At 41.9% G+C, this 18,069-nt stretch overlaps 1 protein-coding gene across 1 annotated transcript in view; it reads left to right on the forward strand.

Annotated features, from left to right (window-relative positions):
• ACMSD (aminocarboxymuconate semialdehyde decarboxylase) overlaps positions 1 to 18,069 on the forward strand; it is a 63,532-nt gene that overhangs the window by 16,415 nt on the left and 29,048 nt on the right. Inside the window, exons 3-8 of the mRNA XM_063712761.1 lie at positions 4,168 to 4,264; positions 6,874 to 6,923; positions 8,303 to 8,539; positions 12,493 to 12,586; positions 15,864 to 15,959; positions 17,370 to 17,542. Coding sequence (XP_063568831.1) covers positions 4,168 to 4,264; positions 6,874 to 6,923; positions 8,303 to 8,539; positions 12,493 to 12,586; positions 15,864 to 15,959; positions 17,370 to 17,542 — 747 coding nt within the window. The remainder of the gene's footprint in view (positions 1 to 4,167; positions 4,265 to 6,873; positions 6,924 to 8,302; positions 8,540 to 12,492; positions 12,587 to 15,863; positions 15,960 to 17,369; positions 17,543 to 18,069) is intronic.

The raw sequence follows: 18,069 nt of genomic DNA on the forward strand, positions 1-18,069 counted from the left end.
TTCCTATATCCTATTTGTGCAATAATTATCAGTCAGGACTCTTGGTTGCAGGCAACAGAAACCAACAATCATTAGTGTAAGAAGAAAAGAAATTTGTTGAAATATTTTAAGCCCCTCAAGAATTACAAAGTATCTGTGGAATCGAGCTCAGAAAACTTGTAGAAACTCAGGGAATTCCCATGATTGAAGCCACAGCCAAGGCAACACAACAGGAACAGCCTGGCAAGGAGGCTCCTGCCCCAGCTGGATACTGCCCCCAGCACCACTGCCAAAAGCCACTGTACATGGCCACTGCTGGAATCACTGGCAGAATAAATTCAACTCTTGCTGTGTTTTTGCATCACTTAATGCAAAACCAAGCATTGATTGGCCAAGCTTGGGGCAGGGAGAGCAAGTATTTGGCCTTCTGCAGAAGGAGGCTAGGCCCTGCCTCCACCAAGACTCCTGCAGGAGATTCCCCAACCTAGGAAGTGGTTCAGATGCTGGCATGGTCAATGGAGGATCAGAGCTGAAGCACATCAATCTTGGTGTCCTGATGTCAGAGACCCAGTTCTGCTAGTGTGTGGACACCTGTCACAATTACACAAGTCAACTTGCTCACTGACCTGTTCCCCATCCCTGAGAAATAAAATGTGGATCTGAAGTCTTCCTCATTTATGTGCAAAATGAACAGGCTACAGCACTTAAAGGTGAAAAGCGTCCAGACTTCTTCATGCAGGAAATGGGGAAGGTCTTGTCTATGGAGTAGAAGGATGAAGGCTTGGATGCAACTCATGATCAAGCCAAGAGGAGGAGGAGGAGGGCAGAGGACTCCACCAAGCAGAGCTCTAAGCCTTTGATCATTGCACACCCACTTGGACATTCTATGGGGCCCAAAGGTAACCTTGAGGCCCTGAAGCACCACCAAAGGTGGTGTGCCCTCAAAGCAGAGGAACACTGTCTAGCCCCTAATTAGTTATACAACATTAATAACAAATACATAATAACTAACACTTATGTGTCAGATACTCCACTAAGCGCTTTATATGGATTATCTTATTTCATGCTGACATGATCCCTTTAATGTAAGTCACATTAATTTTTTAAGGTAAGTCATTATCATCCCTATTTTAAAGATAAACAAACTGAAGCTTGAAGATATTGTTTAACTTGCTCAAGGCCACATAGTAAGTGGCAGAACAAGAATTTGAATTCAGGCAATTTTATTTCCAGGGCCTGCCCTAGTTCTTCCCCTTTTCTTTAGGAATTACAAACTGGAGGCCCAACGTAGATGCCACTGCCATGTCCTGCACAACCATTTAGTTTGGCCCCCTGCTCTGAGTATTAAAAAGTTGTGTATTCCATAATGGCTGTACCAGTTACCAAATAAGAGCATACAAGGGTTCTCTTTTCTCTGCATCCTTATCAACACTTATTATCTTTTGTCTTTTTGATAACAGCCATCCTAACAAGTATGATATCTCATTTCTCAATGATTAGTGAAGTTGAACATTTTTTCATAGACCTGTTGGCCATTTGTATGTCTATTTTGAGAAATGTCTTTTCAGGTCCTTTGCCCCTTTTTTCACCCAGTTATTTGTTTTATTGCCATTGAATTCTTTGAGTTCCTTATATAGTTTGGATAGTAACTCCTTATCAGATATATGATTCACAAAATACCTTCTCCTGTTCCATAAACTGTCTCTCTACTCTGTTGATTGTTTCCTTTACTGTGCAAAAGGTTTTTAGTTCCTCCAGCTTTGTTCCGTTTGCTCCAGATTGCTTTGACTATTTGAGATCTTTTGTGGTTTACATGAAATGTATGGTTTTTTTTTTCTATTTCTGTAAAAATGTCATTGGAATTTTGGGGGCATTTTATTAAATCTATAGATTGTTTTAAGTAGTATGGACATTTAAACAATATCAATTTTTCAATCCACGAACATGGGATGTTTTTCCATTCGTCTGTGTCTTCTTTAATTTTTTCATCAATGTATTATAGTTTTCAGATCTTTCATCTTTTTGGTTAGATTCATTCCTAAGTATTTTTAAATACTATTTTAAATGGGATTGCCTAAGGCTGGGAGCAGTGCCTCAAGCCTGTAATCCCAGCACTTTGGGAGGCTGAGGCCGCTGGATCACGAGGTCAGAAGTTCCAGACCAGCCTGACCAACATGGTGAAACCCCATCTCTACTAAAAACACAAAAATTAGACAGGCGTGGTGGCGCATGTCTGTAATCCCAGCTACTTGGGAGGCCGAGGCAGGAGAATTGCTTGAACCTGGGAGGCGGAGGCTGCAGTGAGCCGAGATCATACCACTGCACTCCACTCCAGTCTGAGCAACAGAACAAGACTCTATCTCGAGAGATAAATAAATAAATAATGAGATTGCCTGATATCTTTTGCAGATTGTTAGCATATAGAAATGCTATGGCATATATCAATTTTGTATTCTGCAACGTTACCCAATTTATTAGTTTAACAGTTTTTTGGTGGAATATTTAGGGTTTTCTATATATAAAACCATGTTGTCTGCAAACAGAAACAATTTAACTTCTTTCATTCTGATTTAGGTGACTTTTATTTCTTTTTCTTGCTTCACTGCCCTGGCTAGAACTTCCTTTATGATGTTGAATAGAAGTGGCAAAAGTGAGCCCCCTTGTCATGTTCCTGATCTTAGAGAAAAAGTTTTCAACTTTTCATCATTTTCACCATTGAGTATGATGTTAGCTGTGGGATTGCCATACATAGACTTTATTGTGTTGATCAACAATAAAGTTCATGTGTGGCAATCCCACAGCTTTATTCCTTCTATACCTAATTTATTGAGGTTTTCTTAAGTCATAAAAGGATGTAGAAATTTGTCTGTATCTATTGATATGATCATATGTTTTCCTGAGAAAAAGTAAAAATAGAACTACTATATGATCCAGCAATTCTGCTTCTGGTTATATATGCAGAGGAAATGAAACCACTATGTTGAAGAAGTATCTGCATTCCCATGTTCAATGTAGCATCATTCAAAATAGCCAAGATATGGAATCAATCTAAGTATCCATCAGTGGATGAATGGATAAAGAAAAGGTGGCATATATACATAATGGAATACTACTATTCAGCCTTTATAAAAAGGAAATTCTATCATTTACAACAACATGAATAACACTGAAGGACATTATGTTAAGTGAAATAAGCCAGAAATAAAAAGACAAATACTGCACTTACATGTGGAATCTAAAAAAGTCTAACTCACAGAAGCATCAAGCAAAATGGTGGTTACCACAGGCTGAACGGGTGGGGAGAGATTGAGAAGGTCAGAGGATATGAAATTTCAGTTAGACAGGAGGAATAAGTTCATATCTATTGCACAATATGGTGACTATAGTTAATAAAAATGTATTGTATACTTGAAAATTGCTAAAAGAATAGATTTTAAGTGTCATCACCTCAAAAAAAATAAGTATGTGAAGTAATGGACATTTTAATTAGCTTGATTTGGCCATTCCACAATGCACACATATATCAAAAGATAATGTTGTACAGCATAAATATATGCAATTTTTATTTGTCATTTAAAATGTATAAAAATTATTGCAGTGTACCCAGGCAAGCATGATGCCTGATAGAAGAAGTAGCTCAGTACCAAATTTTGTGCATGCTACCAGACTGACTTCTTTGCCCACCTCCTCCCACCAGTGTTGACACTAGTGGGCCCTGCTCTGTTTGACAAATCATATACTCCCCAGGATTTATCCATACATTGCTTCTCTATAAAATGAGAGGGTTGGACTAGATGGTCTATCTCAAAGGTTCTTTTCAATTCTAAATGTTATAGAACTACCATTTTCCAGACGCTGGGCCATCCTCTTGTATCTAGTAGCCAGGGGTTCAGATCAGCAAGGTGATCAGCCATTCTCAGTCTTGCAGCCCAGAGAAACATAACCTCAACCTTGCTATCTCTGTGTCCAGCCATTGACACCCACAGAGCACACCCCTTCAACTCCAGGCCAAAGAAAAGCATGAGGAAAGAAAGCTGATTTTTGTTAAATTACTGATTTCTACTTCCACAAGGATTAAGTAAAAATGTTTTCAAATATTAGGGAAGAAATAGGTTCTAAAGCACATGAGGAAAGATTAGTCCAAGTGGTCTTAGGTTGCATTTTAGTAATGTGGGTTTTCTGCCCCAGGGAGAAGCAAAGTTGTTGAAAGATGGGAAAGTCTTCAGAGCGGTGCGAGAGAATTGCTGGGATCCAGAAGTTCGTATTAGAGAAATGGACCAAAAAGGTATGATGAGAAATGCTACCAATGTTAGCATCTGATGTAAAAGCAATGTCTGCCCTTAAAGTTTGCCGACAACATTATGTGATGGTAACTTCTGACCCCCTTTTCTCTGCCAGGACAGGCAGTTCCAGCTTCACTGTGGGAGGGACAGGGCCTTCCACTACAATGCTTTTAGAATGTGGATTCAAAATGTTTCATATGAGTTATACTCTGTTTTAAAATAGAATGCTATATCATGAAAAAGATAAAAATGGCATTTTATTATTTTTAAAAATTAGTTCAAATGTATAGTATTTACTTATTATAAAGTCAATTAAAATAGTAAAAATTGGAAATCACAAAACTAAGAATGACAATTGCCTGCTTAGTAAGACTTAAGATCCAATTTCTTTCTGTAGTTTGTCTCGGTGCATCACACACAGAACGTTCCCACTGACACATCAGGGTTGGAAATGGAAGCAGTTAAAAATAGTTAATTGTGTAATCTCAGAATACACTACAATAAAATCAATCCAGAAATTTGAAAGAAGAGAATTAGGAAGTGTTCATTTCAAAGTGAATTGCTAAAAAGCTCTAAGAACATCTTGCACTTTTTACCTTATATCTAAAAATCAAACAAGTCCTCACAATTTAAAAGAATTTCAGAAAAGGCACAGTAACACTTTGGGAGGCCGAGGCGGGTGGATCACCTGAGGTCAGGAGTTTGAGACCAGCCTGGCCAACACGGCAAAAGCCTATTTCTACTAAACATACAAAAATTAGCCAGGCATGCTGGCGCGTGCCTGTAATCCCAGATGCTCAGGAGACAAAGGCACAAGAATCGCTTGAACCCGGGAGGCAGAGTTTGCAGTGAGCTGACATCGCGCCACCACACTCCAGCCTGGGCAACAAAGTGAGACTCTGTCTCAAAACAAAACAAAATGAAATTTCCAAGTCTATCGAAAGTATGACATGATGGCCACATTATGCTTCACCCGTGACTGCCTGGTTGACTGTGCCACCTGAGGAGAACATGCTCCAAGAAAATGCCTGAGCCTTCCAGACACATGTAGGCTGTGTCCATGGGCTGTGATGGGGAACTGACCACTACTGACATTGTCAGAACTAAGTGTTTACATTGGTGGAAGATTTCAACCAGAAAAGAAACAATTCAAACACACAAATAAAAGAGCAGTTTAGCACTACCACCTTCCTAATCAAAGACAAATTATAAGAAGTTCAAATATACAAAGAGATGGCAGGAGACATTTTATTCCAAGGTCTGCAAAAAAGGAGTCAAACTGTCAGCCTAAAGTGAGTAGGTGGTCTCCAGCATGTTGGAATTTGTTGTAGATACCTTTGTCCAGGTTTTGCTTTATATATTTTTTAACAATTAACAATAGAGCCAGGTGTGGTAGTTCATGCCTATAATCCCAGCATGTTAGGAGGCCACGTCAGGAGGATCACTTGAGCCCAGGAGTTCAAGATCAGTCTGGGAAACACAGTGAGACCCTGTCTCCACAAAAAAAAAAAAAAAAAAAAAAATTATCTAGCCATGGTGGCATGTACCGGTGATCCCAGCTACTCAGGAGACTGAGGTGGGAGGATCACCTGAGCCCAGGAGTTTGAGGCTGCAGTGAGCTGTGATTGCACCACTACACTCCAGCCTAGTGGTGGGGCAAGACCCTATCTCTAAAAAAATTCTTTTTAATTAAAAATATATTTAAATGGCATTTAAATTGAACTTTGCAGAAAACCTGCAGCACCTCTGTAGAGTACTCCACAGAATATAGCATATATCCCTCTGTTCTAAAAGTATATTGGAGTGGGAGGAGAGCTGGAGAAAGAACATGCTTCCCTGATCTACAGCAAAGAGCAAGGTTTTGTGGTAAATGTGAAGCTGCAGCAAGGACCTGCCTTTTCAAGGAGAAAACTAGTGAGCATGAGACTTGAATGACTGGTATCAGAAACCACTACTTATGGCTGCACAGTAAACGAAGTGTGTGTCATCTTTGGTTTTTGTTGTGTGTTTCATTCCTTGGCTGTCCTTGAGAGAACAGTCATGACCAACCCTCACTGAGTATTTATTTTGTGCCAGGCACTATTCTAAGAACTTAACATGTATTAACTCATTTAATCCCTACAACAACCCTAGGAAGTAGGCCCTCTTGAAGACAAAAGATTCTTGGCATCCTGGATGCTGCAGTCAAACTCAGGGTCCCATTCTGGGTATTTCAGACCATGGGACGCCTTCTAGGATCACTTAGGAGCTGAATTAAAGGGGCAGGGAAGGTGGTTGAGAGACATGCTCTGTTGTGCATAACCTAAGATGGAAAGCCTGAAAAAGTCTTGCTTAAATAAGATTTCACAGGAAGGAGGGCAGAAATAACTCTTCGGAAATGGGGTCAGTTAGTTTTCCTTGAATGATCTCATTTGTGTCCAATCTTTACTTACTTCCCTAGAATCTGGGGCTGGGGGCTGAGGGGGGTCCAGGGAGGGGACTGAGAGGGACGCAGGGAGGGAGAGCAGGAGGAGTTTAGGGTGGAGGCTTGCTGCCGCTTGGCCTTGGGAAAGGAAGGAGTGCCCAGCCTATTCTTCTCACCAGCTTTGCCCTTCTTTGTGTCCATGTCTAGGAGTAACAGTGCAAGCCCTTTCCACAGTTCCTGTCATGTTTAGCTACTGGGTGAGTGTGAAACCTCAAGCCATCTCCTTGGTGTTGAAGGTTCGTGTTGAGCTCCCAAAAAGTGAACAGATGCCTCAAGTCTGGACACCAGTACCACTAACTGCCCCCAACAACTGTCCTCCCCTTTAGAGATCAGCAGGATCCCCTCTCAGGCCTATCTTCTTAGCCGTGTCTTTGCTCCAGTACGGTAGCCAGTAGTCACATGTTGCTATGTGACTTGCATTATAGTTTCACTGTACAGTGGTACTAGATCAGCCTTAATCTCCACCAGAACTTACCTGTCTGGTGACTCATTCCTGCAATGCCTTGCCGGGGAACTGACAAGCTAATATCTTCTGAGACGAGAATGATTTTGAGGTAGGAATAATAATCATGACCTAATATATCACCTCTCCAAGGGAAAAACACAATTCAGAAGGGGAATCCTGAGGTGGGATGCCCTTTCCCAAGTGAATAAATCTCAAGCACTAAAAGTTTCAGGCATGATTTCCAGCCTGTGGAGGAAAATTTTTGTACGTAGCCGGGAATGTGCTAAGTCCCTGCTCACCCAAGCAGATACTCACTCTCGTGATTTAAGGAGCACTGGAAATATCACCTGTTCATACATACTTCCGTGATCTGTGTTCATAAATCCAGTATTAGTAAGTGACTCAGTCTTTGCCTGTTCCTGCAATTGCATTCACTACTTAAAAGTGCCCTGAGACCTCAAAATGCCTGAATTTATCAGATTGGCTACCACTCTGATTAGACAACTGAGGCTGCAGGAGAGGATCAGATTCCTGGCAGTGGGCAGTGGGGTGACAGAAGAAAGTAAACAGTGAAGAAGGGAGCATTAGGAAAACCAACAGCAAACTTCATCTGCCTCAGCATTTTGCCAAGGACAGCCCTGAATGTCACAGCCAACAAGAAGGACAGAGAGGAGGACAGGCAGGGTCAGGACAAGTCAGTGAGCCAGCCTGGCCGCCCTCAATGGGGCATGACAAGGAGGTGCCTTGATGGTGGCCTGGGGCCCTTGGCCAGGCCCGACCTCCTGGGAGGTAGGGGGTGCATTAAGATCTTTCTGCAGTTGGCGGTGGCCCGTGCTCATTCCATCTCTAGTGTTGGGATACCAGGCCCAGCAATTGTGTTCTTCCCTTCTGATTCTGGCCTCAAGTTTTCCAATGAATCAGCAATATACCTGCAGTTTTCTTTGCTTTACAAAGATTGGCTTCTCAGTCTTCTGTGGCCAGCGCCTTTCCCAATCTGTGCCTATGTTTTCTGATGTGCTAAAGCCACTGAAAATGACAAATATTATAGCCACAAGGAGGCACTGTTCAGAGTGAATGTCTAAAAGAAGTAGGTTTTCAACAATGCGGTTTTCCCTTTCCTGTCTCCACCAGGCCAAACCTGAGGACACTTTAAACTTGTGCCAGCTTTTAAACAACGACCTTGCCACCACCGTTGCGAGCTACCCCAGGAGGTTTGTGGGTCTGGGGACGTTGCCCATGCAGGATCCTGAGCTGGCGGTCAAGGAGATGGAGCGCTGTGTGAAAGAGCTGGGCTTTCCCGGGGTCCAAATTGGCACCCACGTCAACGAGTGGGACCTGAATGCGCAGGAGCTCTTTCCTGTCTATGAGGTAAGTAGCGGGGCTGCTCAGCCAACGCCAGCCGCCCAGTGCCTGGGCCGGGGGCACCGCTGGGTGCTGGCAGAGAGGAGGTGAGGCGTCACCCCACTGGGAGGGGAGAGCGGTGTCCACGACTTGTTTGATGTAGGTAGAAGGTATGGAAATAGCCCCCGCAAAGGAGTGGGCCATTCCAAAGAGGAACTGGTGGAAGGGTTCCTAGGCCAGCACTGAGTTAACACAGTGAAATCTCTTTTCCTTCCATCCCCCTTGCCCTCCTTTTAATCTTTCATTTGGAAGACAAAATACCCTCTTTACAGCCACTGTGCAAAAGAATCGTGTTAATGACATATATACATATATATATACATATTTCGGCCAGGCACAGCAGCTCACATCTGTAATCCCAGCACTTCGGGAGGCCCAGGTGGGCGGATCACTTGAGGCCAGGAGTTCGAGGCGAGCCTGACCAACATAGCAAAACCCCATCTCTACTAAAAATACAAAAAAATTAGCCAGGCGTAGTGCCACACCCCTGTAATCCCAGCTACTTGGGAGGCTGAGGCATGAGAATATCTTCAACCCAGGAGACAGAGGTTGCAGTGAGCCAAGATTGTGCCACTGCACTCTAGTCTGGGTAAGAGAGCAAGACTCCATCTCAAAAAAAAAAAAAAAATCTGCTTTGGAAAAAAAATACTAAACATTTTTCAAAATTATGAAATAATTTGGAAGAAATCGTGGAAAATACAGAAAAGTATAAAGATGATAACAAACATTGCCCATAATCCAGCCTCCCAAAGATAAGTAGCCACTGTTACCATACATAGTTACTTTTTTGATATACATATATCTATATTTTAATGAACCTGAAATTCTGTTACACCTGTGATTTTGTATGCTAATTAAAAATTTCCAACATAAGTGAAAATTCTTTTAATGCATGATTTTTAAATAACTGCAGAATATTCCAATATATGGCTATGTTTTGATTTATTTAACCAATCTGTAATTAAGATATTTTTTAAGTCATATATTTTGAAAATGTACTTTAAAATACCTAATAAAAAATAATACCATGAAAATGTTAACATTTGATGAAACTAGGTGGTGGGTATAGGGATGCTCATTGTGTTATTGTTTATACTTTCTATACTTAAAATATTTCATGGTAAAATGTATGTTCAAAAATTCAGTGCCATTCATTTCTGAAATATCCAACTTCAAGTGTCCATAATTCCACAGTCACCTCCATCAGTCTTCTTCCTCGTCCACTTTCAACTCTTTCTATAACCAAACCTTCTCATCTCAGTACCAGGATTCATGATGTATAATTCTTTATTCAATTGCATTTTTTAATGTTTTATTTCCCTCCTAGAATTATAATAATATTGCTTTCTATTATTTTCATTATAAATGCAAAATCTTTAATAATGACTTAAATAGATGTTTGTGGACTCACCAGGCACTGTGACTACTCATCATTTACTCATTTAGTATTTACTGAGGTCTAACTACAGGCAAAAAATTTTCCATGTTTGTATCTATGGCGACTGCCCACCAGTCAGGAGATTGCCTGTTAAGTTGCCTTCTAATGACTTGAAAGATTTAATGTTCCTCAATATTCTGAACTCCCTGAAGCTTACTGGCTGCAGTGGTTTAGCTGATGCAGTGAATGTTTTCTAGAAACTTTAATGAGCTTTGAAAGAGGATTTATTTACTTATGCATCCAAGTTGTTTCAGCACAGTGTGATCGAGACTTCAGCTGCAAGTCATTTTAGCATTCATTGGATTTGGGTTTATGAATTACTAAGGGGCTTAGGAAGCAACAGCAGCCGGTTGAGGTCCACATGGATATTTTCATTTGTGTGACTAGCTCGACCCATCAATCATTCTAACTGGGCTGTTTTGAGGACATCCAGTCTCTGAGGGGATTCAGGAGCACATCCTGTCCCCAGGTGACTCACGATGTCCTGGGGGTGGCAGCATATTTGTTTGGTTAGCAAGGTTTGCCTGCCTCTCTGCTCTCTAGTTTGCGTCAATAATGTGCTGAAATGAATTATCATGAGCCAGGTTGGCTTTGTCATTTCAAGGTGATCCTGGTACTCCAAAGGTCTAACTGTCCCCTTTATCTCCTAGACCTCCCTTTTTAGTGAGTAAACCCAATCATACATGCTCAGGTCAGTTTTCAGCTGCAAAAACAACTTCGTTACTGGTATAAGGCAGACAGAATGGTAGTGCCAACTGCCCAGCTCCACCATCTATCAGCCACAAGGCCTGAGTAAGTTAGCTTCTATCTGCCTTAGTTTTCTTCTCCATAAAATGAGGGTAGTTAAAGTGTGCATCTCACAAAAAATTAAACTAGTTAATAATTATAAAATTCTTATAACAGCTTGGGCACATAATAAGTTCTCAGTCAATGTTAATTATAATTGTGAGAGTATAACTTCTTCTTCTATTCTCTACAAACCCCACATATAGAAGGAGATCAACAATATGTTAATTTGAATTGAACAGAAATGAGGGTGGGAGGAGGGTGAGGATCAAAAATCTACCTATTGGGTACAATGGTTATTACCTGGGTGATAAAATAATCTGTATGCCAAGCCCCTGTGACATGCAATTTACCTATATAACAAACCTGCACATGTACCCTTAACATAAAAGTTAACAAAAAATAAAAAGGAAAAATTTTAAAAAGAAAAGAACCACCAGAGGCACATAGAATAAACTTGTATCCAAATGAGGAGTCAAATCCCACTGAGATACCATGACCATGCACCTTTGCCAAACCCAAACCATCCCCAGAAGTCAATATTTTCTTTCCAACCAGCATCTATTATCAGAAACCAATTAGCTTCTCTCTCTTTAAAAGGCTTATATCTCTTCTGCTCACCAGGACCTGTTGAATTAAAAGTGCTTTCTTCAACTTACCCTTTTCCTGACACTTCCAGAATCCCTTGTTGTCCCAGAATTGGTTTTCCATTTTAAAAATGCTTATGTACACAAGTCACATTGCATCAGCCTGGTTAGCACAAACATTTATGTATGAGGGTAGGATGAATCACTCCAGAACCTCAATATATGTGGTGAGGAATTATTCTAAGGGAAATCTCTTTTGAATCTTGACAAGCACTAATATTCAATGCCTGTTGAGGAGACTTCTTTTAATTAAACTTTTTGTTGAATAAAGGTGATTCCACCCAGATGGTATTTCCATTTCTCAGAAGGCCCTGGAGCATGCCCATGACATTCATATCAGTGCCTGTCTGGCTAAGGCATTGACCTCTTCCATTTCTGAGGTCATCTCACTCACAGCCGACTGTTTAGAGACTCATCTGGGCTTCTGGGGATGGGTGAATGCCTGTAGACCCCAGGGATTCCACCCAGTGCTGGGCTCTGAGTAGCCAGGTGGCTTGGGTCAGGCCAGCCAGCCCCAGCCCAGCACTGAGCCTCTGGCTCTAGCACATCACTTCCTCACTTTCCACAAACTCTGGTTTCCAAGTGGGGAAAAGGAGGGGGCACTCTCGCCCTGACTCCAAGGATACAATCTCAGCAGTCCTTCTAAAAGAGTAGACCAAGTAGGAGCCAGAAGGAGCCAAATGTAGGGGAAATTTTCCCCTACATTTCAGCTGTGGGTTTAGTCCTTGAGCATTTTGCTGTCAGCCAAAATATTTGAACGATGGATATTTCCTGACGCTTGTTTTACCAGATGATTTATTAAGTTCATCAACCTCAATGGTAAATCTACCAACCCCCTTTGTTAATTCTAAGTGTCCCTTTTATTTTCCAAGCAGGAGAAGTTTGTCAATATCTCTTCTATATAGATCATAAAACAACCTTGAAACCATTTTAGTTTATTTATGCAGACCAATATAGACTCAAAGAAAAGCAGTTTCCCCAAAACAGTACCTGGTATCTGCTCATTCATCAAAGTAACCCTCTCTCTCTCTCTCATTGCTTCTTTGAAGGCAGCCGAAAGGCTGAAGTGTTCCCTGTTCGTGCATCCCTGGGACATGCAGATGGATGGACGAATGGCCAAATACTGGCTCCCTTGGCTCGTAGGTTTGTGTCTGTGTGGGGTCTGGAACAGAGGACCAACTCTTGGGTTTTTCCAATCATCTATGGAAACCTATTATGTCAAATAGGGAAAGTATGAATAATTAACAGGATTATGAGTAATAGCAGCTATCACTTACTGAGCTCTTACTTGGATTAGTGCTATATATATATATATATAACCTCATTTAATTTTAAACATATCCAATACCATCATAAATAAATCATATATTTAATCTATGAGTTTGACATTATAATGATCATCTTACAGATGGAGAAACTGAGGCTTGGAATTTTTAGGTAAGTTGTCCAAGTCACACAGGTAATACATGAAAATGTAATTTACACAGATATATCTGACTCCAAAGCCAGTCTTGCTACACAGACTCTCAAAGAGGCTTCAAAAGATGTAACCATACCTGTCTAGTAAATTTTTTGGATGATGATAATAGCATCAGCTCATACAAATGAGAACCCTAGAATTGAAGGTAGAAGGTCAACTTCCACCACCCAAAGATCTGAAATCTTATATAAAAGATGACCCAGGCTTGCAATTTGCCTGTTATCTGCTCCTCTCTTCTGCCCTTTGCCTCCTGCACTATCCATAGTTCCACGAAAGGGTAGAGGAGAAAGCTGCATTTGCTGTATCCAATCTCTCATTATCAGTTGTGATAAGAAGAGATAGAGAACAGATGTAAAATTCTGGAGCTATAGGTGAAAAATACAGCTCATCTACAAACCCAATGAAAACTTGGTCCCCAAATGAAAAGTGCTGGATTTTTTTTGTTTTCTTTTTTTTGAGACAAGGTCTCACTCTGTCGCTCAGACTGGAGTACAGTGATGCAATCTCAGCTCACTGCAAACTCCGCCTCCCAGGTTCAAACAATTCTCCTGCCTTAGCCTCCCAAATAGCTGGGATTACAGGGGTACAACGCCACGTCCAGCTAATCTTTGTGTTTTCAGTAGAAACAGGGTTTCACCATGTTGGCCAGGCTGCTCTCAAATTCTTGGCCTCAAGTGATCCACCCACCTCAGCCTCCCAAAGTGCTGGGATTACAGGTGTGAGCCACTGCCCCCGGCCTGGATTTTCTTTAAGGGGACCATTGTTCTTTCTCTCCTCAGCCCAACTAGTACAATTAGTAATTATTAAGAAATCAAAATGGCAATCACAATGAAGAATTAAATGGGGCAATATATTGAAGTCAAAAACCAGAATTTTAGTTTCAACTTAGTCTCTATTTCACTGTATTGCCTGTAGTAAATCACTTTACCTCCATGGGCCGCAGTCCCTCATCCGTAAAATGAGAATGCTGGTCTGGATTCCTCCAAAGGCCTCTTTCTGCTGATGTTTTATATATTCCTGTGATTGCTGTTGGAAACCAAATTATTTAGTAAGGAGGCTTCCTACTCATCCTCTACCAAATTCTTGGGCAATAATTAATAGGATGAGATAACCCAAGATGCCCAGTGCCATCAAGCTTCAAAGAAAAATGTCACCCTTATTCACAAAACTTTGGTAAGTCCCACAAGCTTATTTATTTATTTATTCATTTATTTATTTAGAGACCAAGTCTCACTCTGTTGCCCAGGCTGGAGTGCAGTGGTGTGATCTCACCTCACTGCAACCTCTGCCTCCTGGGTTCAAGTGATTCTCCTGCCTCAGCCTCCCAAGTAGCTTGGATTACAAGTGCACGCCACCACGCACAGCTAATTTTTATATTTTCAGTAGAGATGGGGTTTCACCACGTTGGCCAGGCTGTTCTCAAACTCCTGACCTCAAGTGATCTACCCACCTTGGCCTCCCAAAGTGCTGGGATTACAGGAGTGAACCACCACACCCAGCCATAAACTTATTTATATTGCAACAGGAGAGCATCTGCATATAGAGTCATTTCATCATCCATTTATGCAACACAAATACATTGATTCCTTCTAGCATGCAGGCCCTGTCCGAGGCACTGAGGATACAGACATGAACAAAACCTCTGCCTTCATGGAGCTTATATTCTGGTTAGAGGAAAGAGATTATAAACAAGTATATATATAGCACAAGAAAACAGGCTAATTTTGGAATTTTATTATGGATGCAAAGGTGGTCATTAGTGGATTGGAGGATTCCCAGCAGAGAAGCATCATGATCCAATTTACACTATGAATGTAACTCTGACTGCTATATGGAGAATGGATTGTGGGGTTATGGTTCCAGTAATTATGGGAAAGTAGAGTCACAGAACTAGAAGAAAGTGATGCCATCCATCTCTCTGCCTTCAGGAAGCTCTGCCCACAAACTGCTTCCAGATGGGTACAAATCCATCATACTTCCAGAATTCCCAGGCAGCTGGGTGCCAGGGGCATCTCTGCCTGTGAAGCAGTGACCAGCCCCGGGCAGAATGAGCATCCTGTGAGGCCTAGCTCTGCAGCCTACAGAGTCAGGCTTCCCCAGAAGGTGCAGGGTACAGCTGTGGAGCAGTCAGATTTCTGAGTCATGGTCTGAAAAGTAGTCAATGGCAATGTAGCTTGGACTGGCTCCTCAGGGGTGAAGGCATTAGACATGGACCAGCAGCTTCTCCTAGGAACACAAAGCACTTGAAATAATTCATTTCAATCCAGTTATTTTCAACCTCAGCTACAAGAGGCAGCAAAGATTTCGCAGGAATGACCATAATGATAGTTAATATTTAGTGAGCCCTTACTAAATGCCAGGTGCTCTCTGCCAATCCTCAAAACAACTCACTGGCAGGAACTCACCATTTTACAGATGAGGAAATTGAGAGAGAGGCAACTAATATTTTTGTTGAGCACCTCTATTGTGAAGTTCTGTCCAGGAACTTGGCCGACATCATTATTTGCAAGGCTCCACAACAGTCTTGCAAAATGGGCAACATAGACGTCATTTTACAGATGAAATGTGGGCTCAGAGCCATTAGATAACTTGCCAGAGGCCAGGAGGCAGAAAACTGGAGGAGCTAGGGTCCAGCTCGGACTTGGCACACTCCACCTGTCCCACTGCATCCCAAACTGAAGTTGGAGGAATTAGGGCAAATGCCAAGTCCTCTGGCTCCTCGACCTCTCTAGCCATTAGATGACTCTCCCTTCAAGTGGCAAGTAGGAAGTTTCACGTGGTTCTACTTGCCAAAGTAATGTCCTATAATACAGCCAAACTATGCCAGGGTACAGGGGCCTCAAGTTTCTTTGCACTGACAATTCCCCAGCCACTAACATCACTGAACTTCTTCTTGGTGGGGTGATCATCCCTGAACCTTGTGACTATTTCCTCTTTCAGGAATGCCAGCAGAGACCACCATAGCCATTTGCTCCATGATCATGGGTGGAGTATTTGAGAAGTTTCCTAAACTGAAAGTGTGTTTCGCACATGGCGGTAAGACCCTATCTTTATTAGTCAGCTCAGGCTGTCGTAACAAAATGCCACAGATTGGGTGACTGTAAGAAAACAGAAATTTATTTTCTCACAGTCCTGGAGGCTAGAAGTCCAAGATCAAGGTGCCGGCAGGGTTGGTTTCTAGTGAGGGCTCTCTTCCTAGCTTGCACATGGCCACCTTCCTCACATGGCCTTTGGTTTCTCCTCCTTTTCTTACAAGGACATCAGTACACCAGTCCTGTTGGATTAAGGCCCCACCTTATGACCTCATGTAACCTTAATTACCTCCTTAAAGGTCCTTCCTCCAAGCACAGTCACATTTGGCATTAGGGCTTCAGCATATGAGTTTTGAAGGAATACAATTCAGTTCATAACATCCTTCCAGCCATCATTCTAGTCACATGATGATTTAGGAACCAAATTCTACTTTTATAGGCAAGTTTAGTTTTGTCATTGTTTTTTTTTTTTCTGTTTTTTTTATTTAAATCCCTCTAGTTAGATCATAAGCTCTCCAGTCTACAATAGTCCCTACTATTCTTCATTGTTTACAAATAGGCCTATTTCATTCTTTTATATTGTCTGCCTGGTCCCTGTAGGTAGTTGAATTTGTGACCCTTCAACAGACACACACACACACACACACACACACACACATAATCAAACTACACGTTACTCGCTAACATGGCTTTCCTCCTCAACAGCATAGAGAAGACATCTTTCCATGTCAACAAATACAGAGCTTCATCATTTTTTATGGTGTCATGTATGGCCTTATATTTCATGGATATGCCATCATGACTTAGATAGCCCCCGACTGATAGGTTGTCTCAATATTTTGCTATTATAATCACACTATATTTGAAAACTTTGATTACATATCTTTACACACTTGCCTTCACTCTTTTTTTTTTTTTTGGAGACAGAGTCTCACCCTGTCACACACGCTGGAGTGCAGTGGTGCGATCTTGGCTCACTGCAACCTCCGCCTCCCAGGTTCAAGCGATTCTCCTGTCTCAGCCTCCCGAGTAGCCATGGCTACAGGCATGTGCCAGCACGCCTGACTAATTTTTTTGTATTTTTAGTAGAGGTGGGGTTTCACCGTGTTAGCCAGGATGGTCTCTATCTCCAGACCTCATGATCTGCCATCCTTGGCCTCCCAAAGTGCTAGGATTATAGGTGTGAGCCATTGTGCCTGGCCTGTCTTCTCTCTTTAAGACGAATTTCTCAAATCTGAATTTCTAGATGAGTTAATGCCATTTCTTCCATCATCTCCCAGCATTCAGAACACAATAGGTCCTTTGTAATTACTGTTAATCAGCTGGCCTACAGTAACTTCTTGCATATAACATCAAGACTAAAGGAATCCTTTACAATCAACACTAGCCCCTCAGTAACGGGTTTTACTTGCAGGCGGTGCCTTCCCCTTCACAGTGGGAAGAATCTCCCATGGATTCAGCATGCGCCCAGATCTGTGTGCCCAGGACAACCCAATGAACCCGAAGAAATACCTTGGTTCCTTTTACACAGATGCTTTGGTTCATGATCCTCTGTCCCTCAAGCTGTTAACAGATGTCATAGGAAAGGTAAGCCCAGTCTGCTACTTGGACGGCTTATGGGGAGCAAAATGCTGCATCAGCAACCCATTCTCTCTCCTTTTTTGGCCTCTCTCCAAAAAAGGGATGGAAGAAAGGTATTAGATGAAAGGAGAGAGACAGTGAGGTTTGGGATTAGGGTTGCTCACACAGGGGATTCTCTCCAGGGTCTCCCTCCACACAGAGTATATAATACTAAGAAACTATTATATATGCCAGAGAAATCCAAGATCATCTACATGGCTGGGTATTCCCCCAGATCAGCTCCTCTTCCTTAGCGACATCCCTATATACACCCAAAATGACACATGGCAATGTAGTAAGCAGGAAAGGGGCACAAGTTTCAAAGTCAAATTGACCTGGGTTAAAATCCTGGCTCTACCTTTCACTAGTTGGGTAAATTGTGAATGCAACTGTCTTCATCCGCTACATGGAGAAAATTGGAACACTGAAAGGATGGAAAATGCATAGTTGGGAAATTGCATTGGACAGGGAGTCGGGGAAGATGATGAACGGTC

The sequence above is a fragment of the Pongo abelii genome, chromosome 11 (assembly GCF_028885655.2).
Source record: "Pongo abelii isolate AG06213 chromosome 11, NHGRI_mPonAbe1-v2.0_pri, whole genome shotgun sequence".
NCBI classification, from domain to species: domain Eukaryota; kingdom Metazoa; phylum Chordata; class Mammalia; order Primates; family Hominidae; genus Pongo; species Pongo abelii.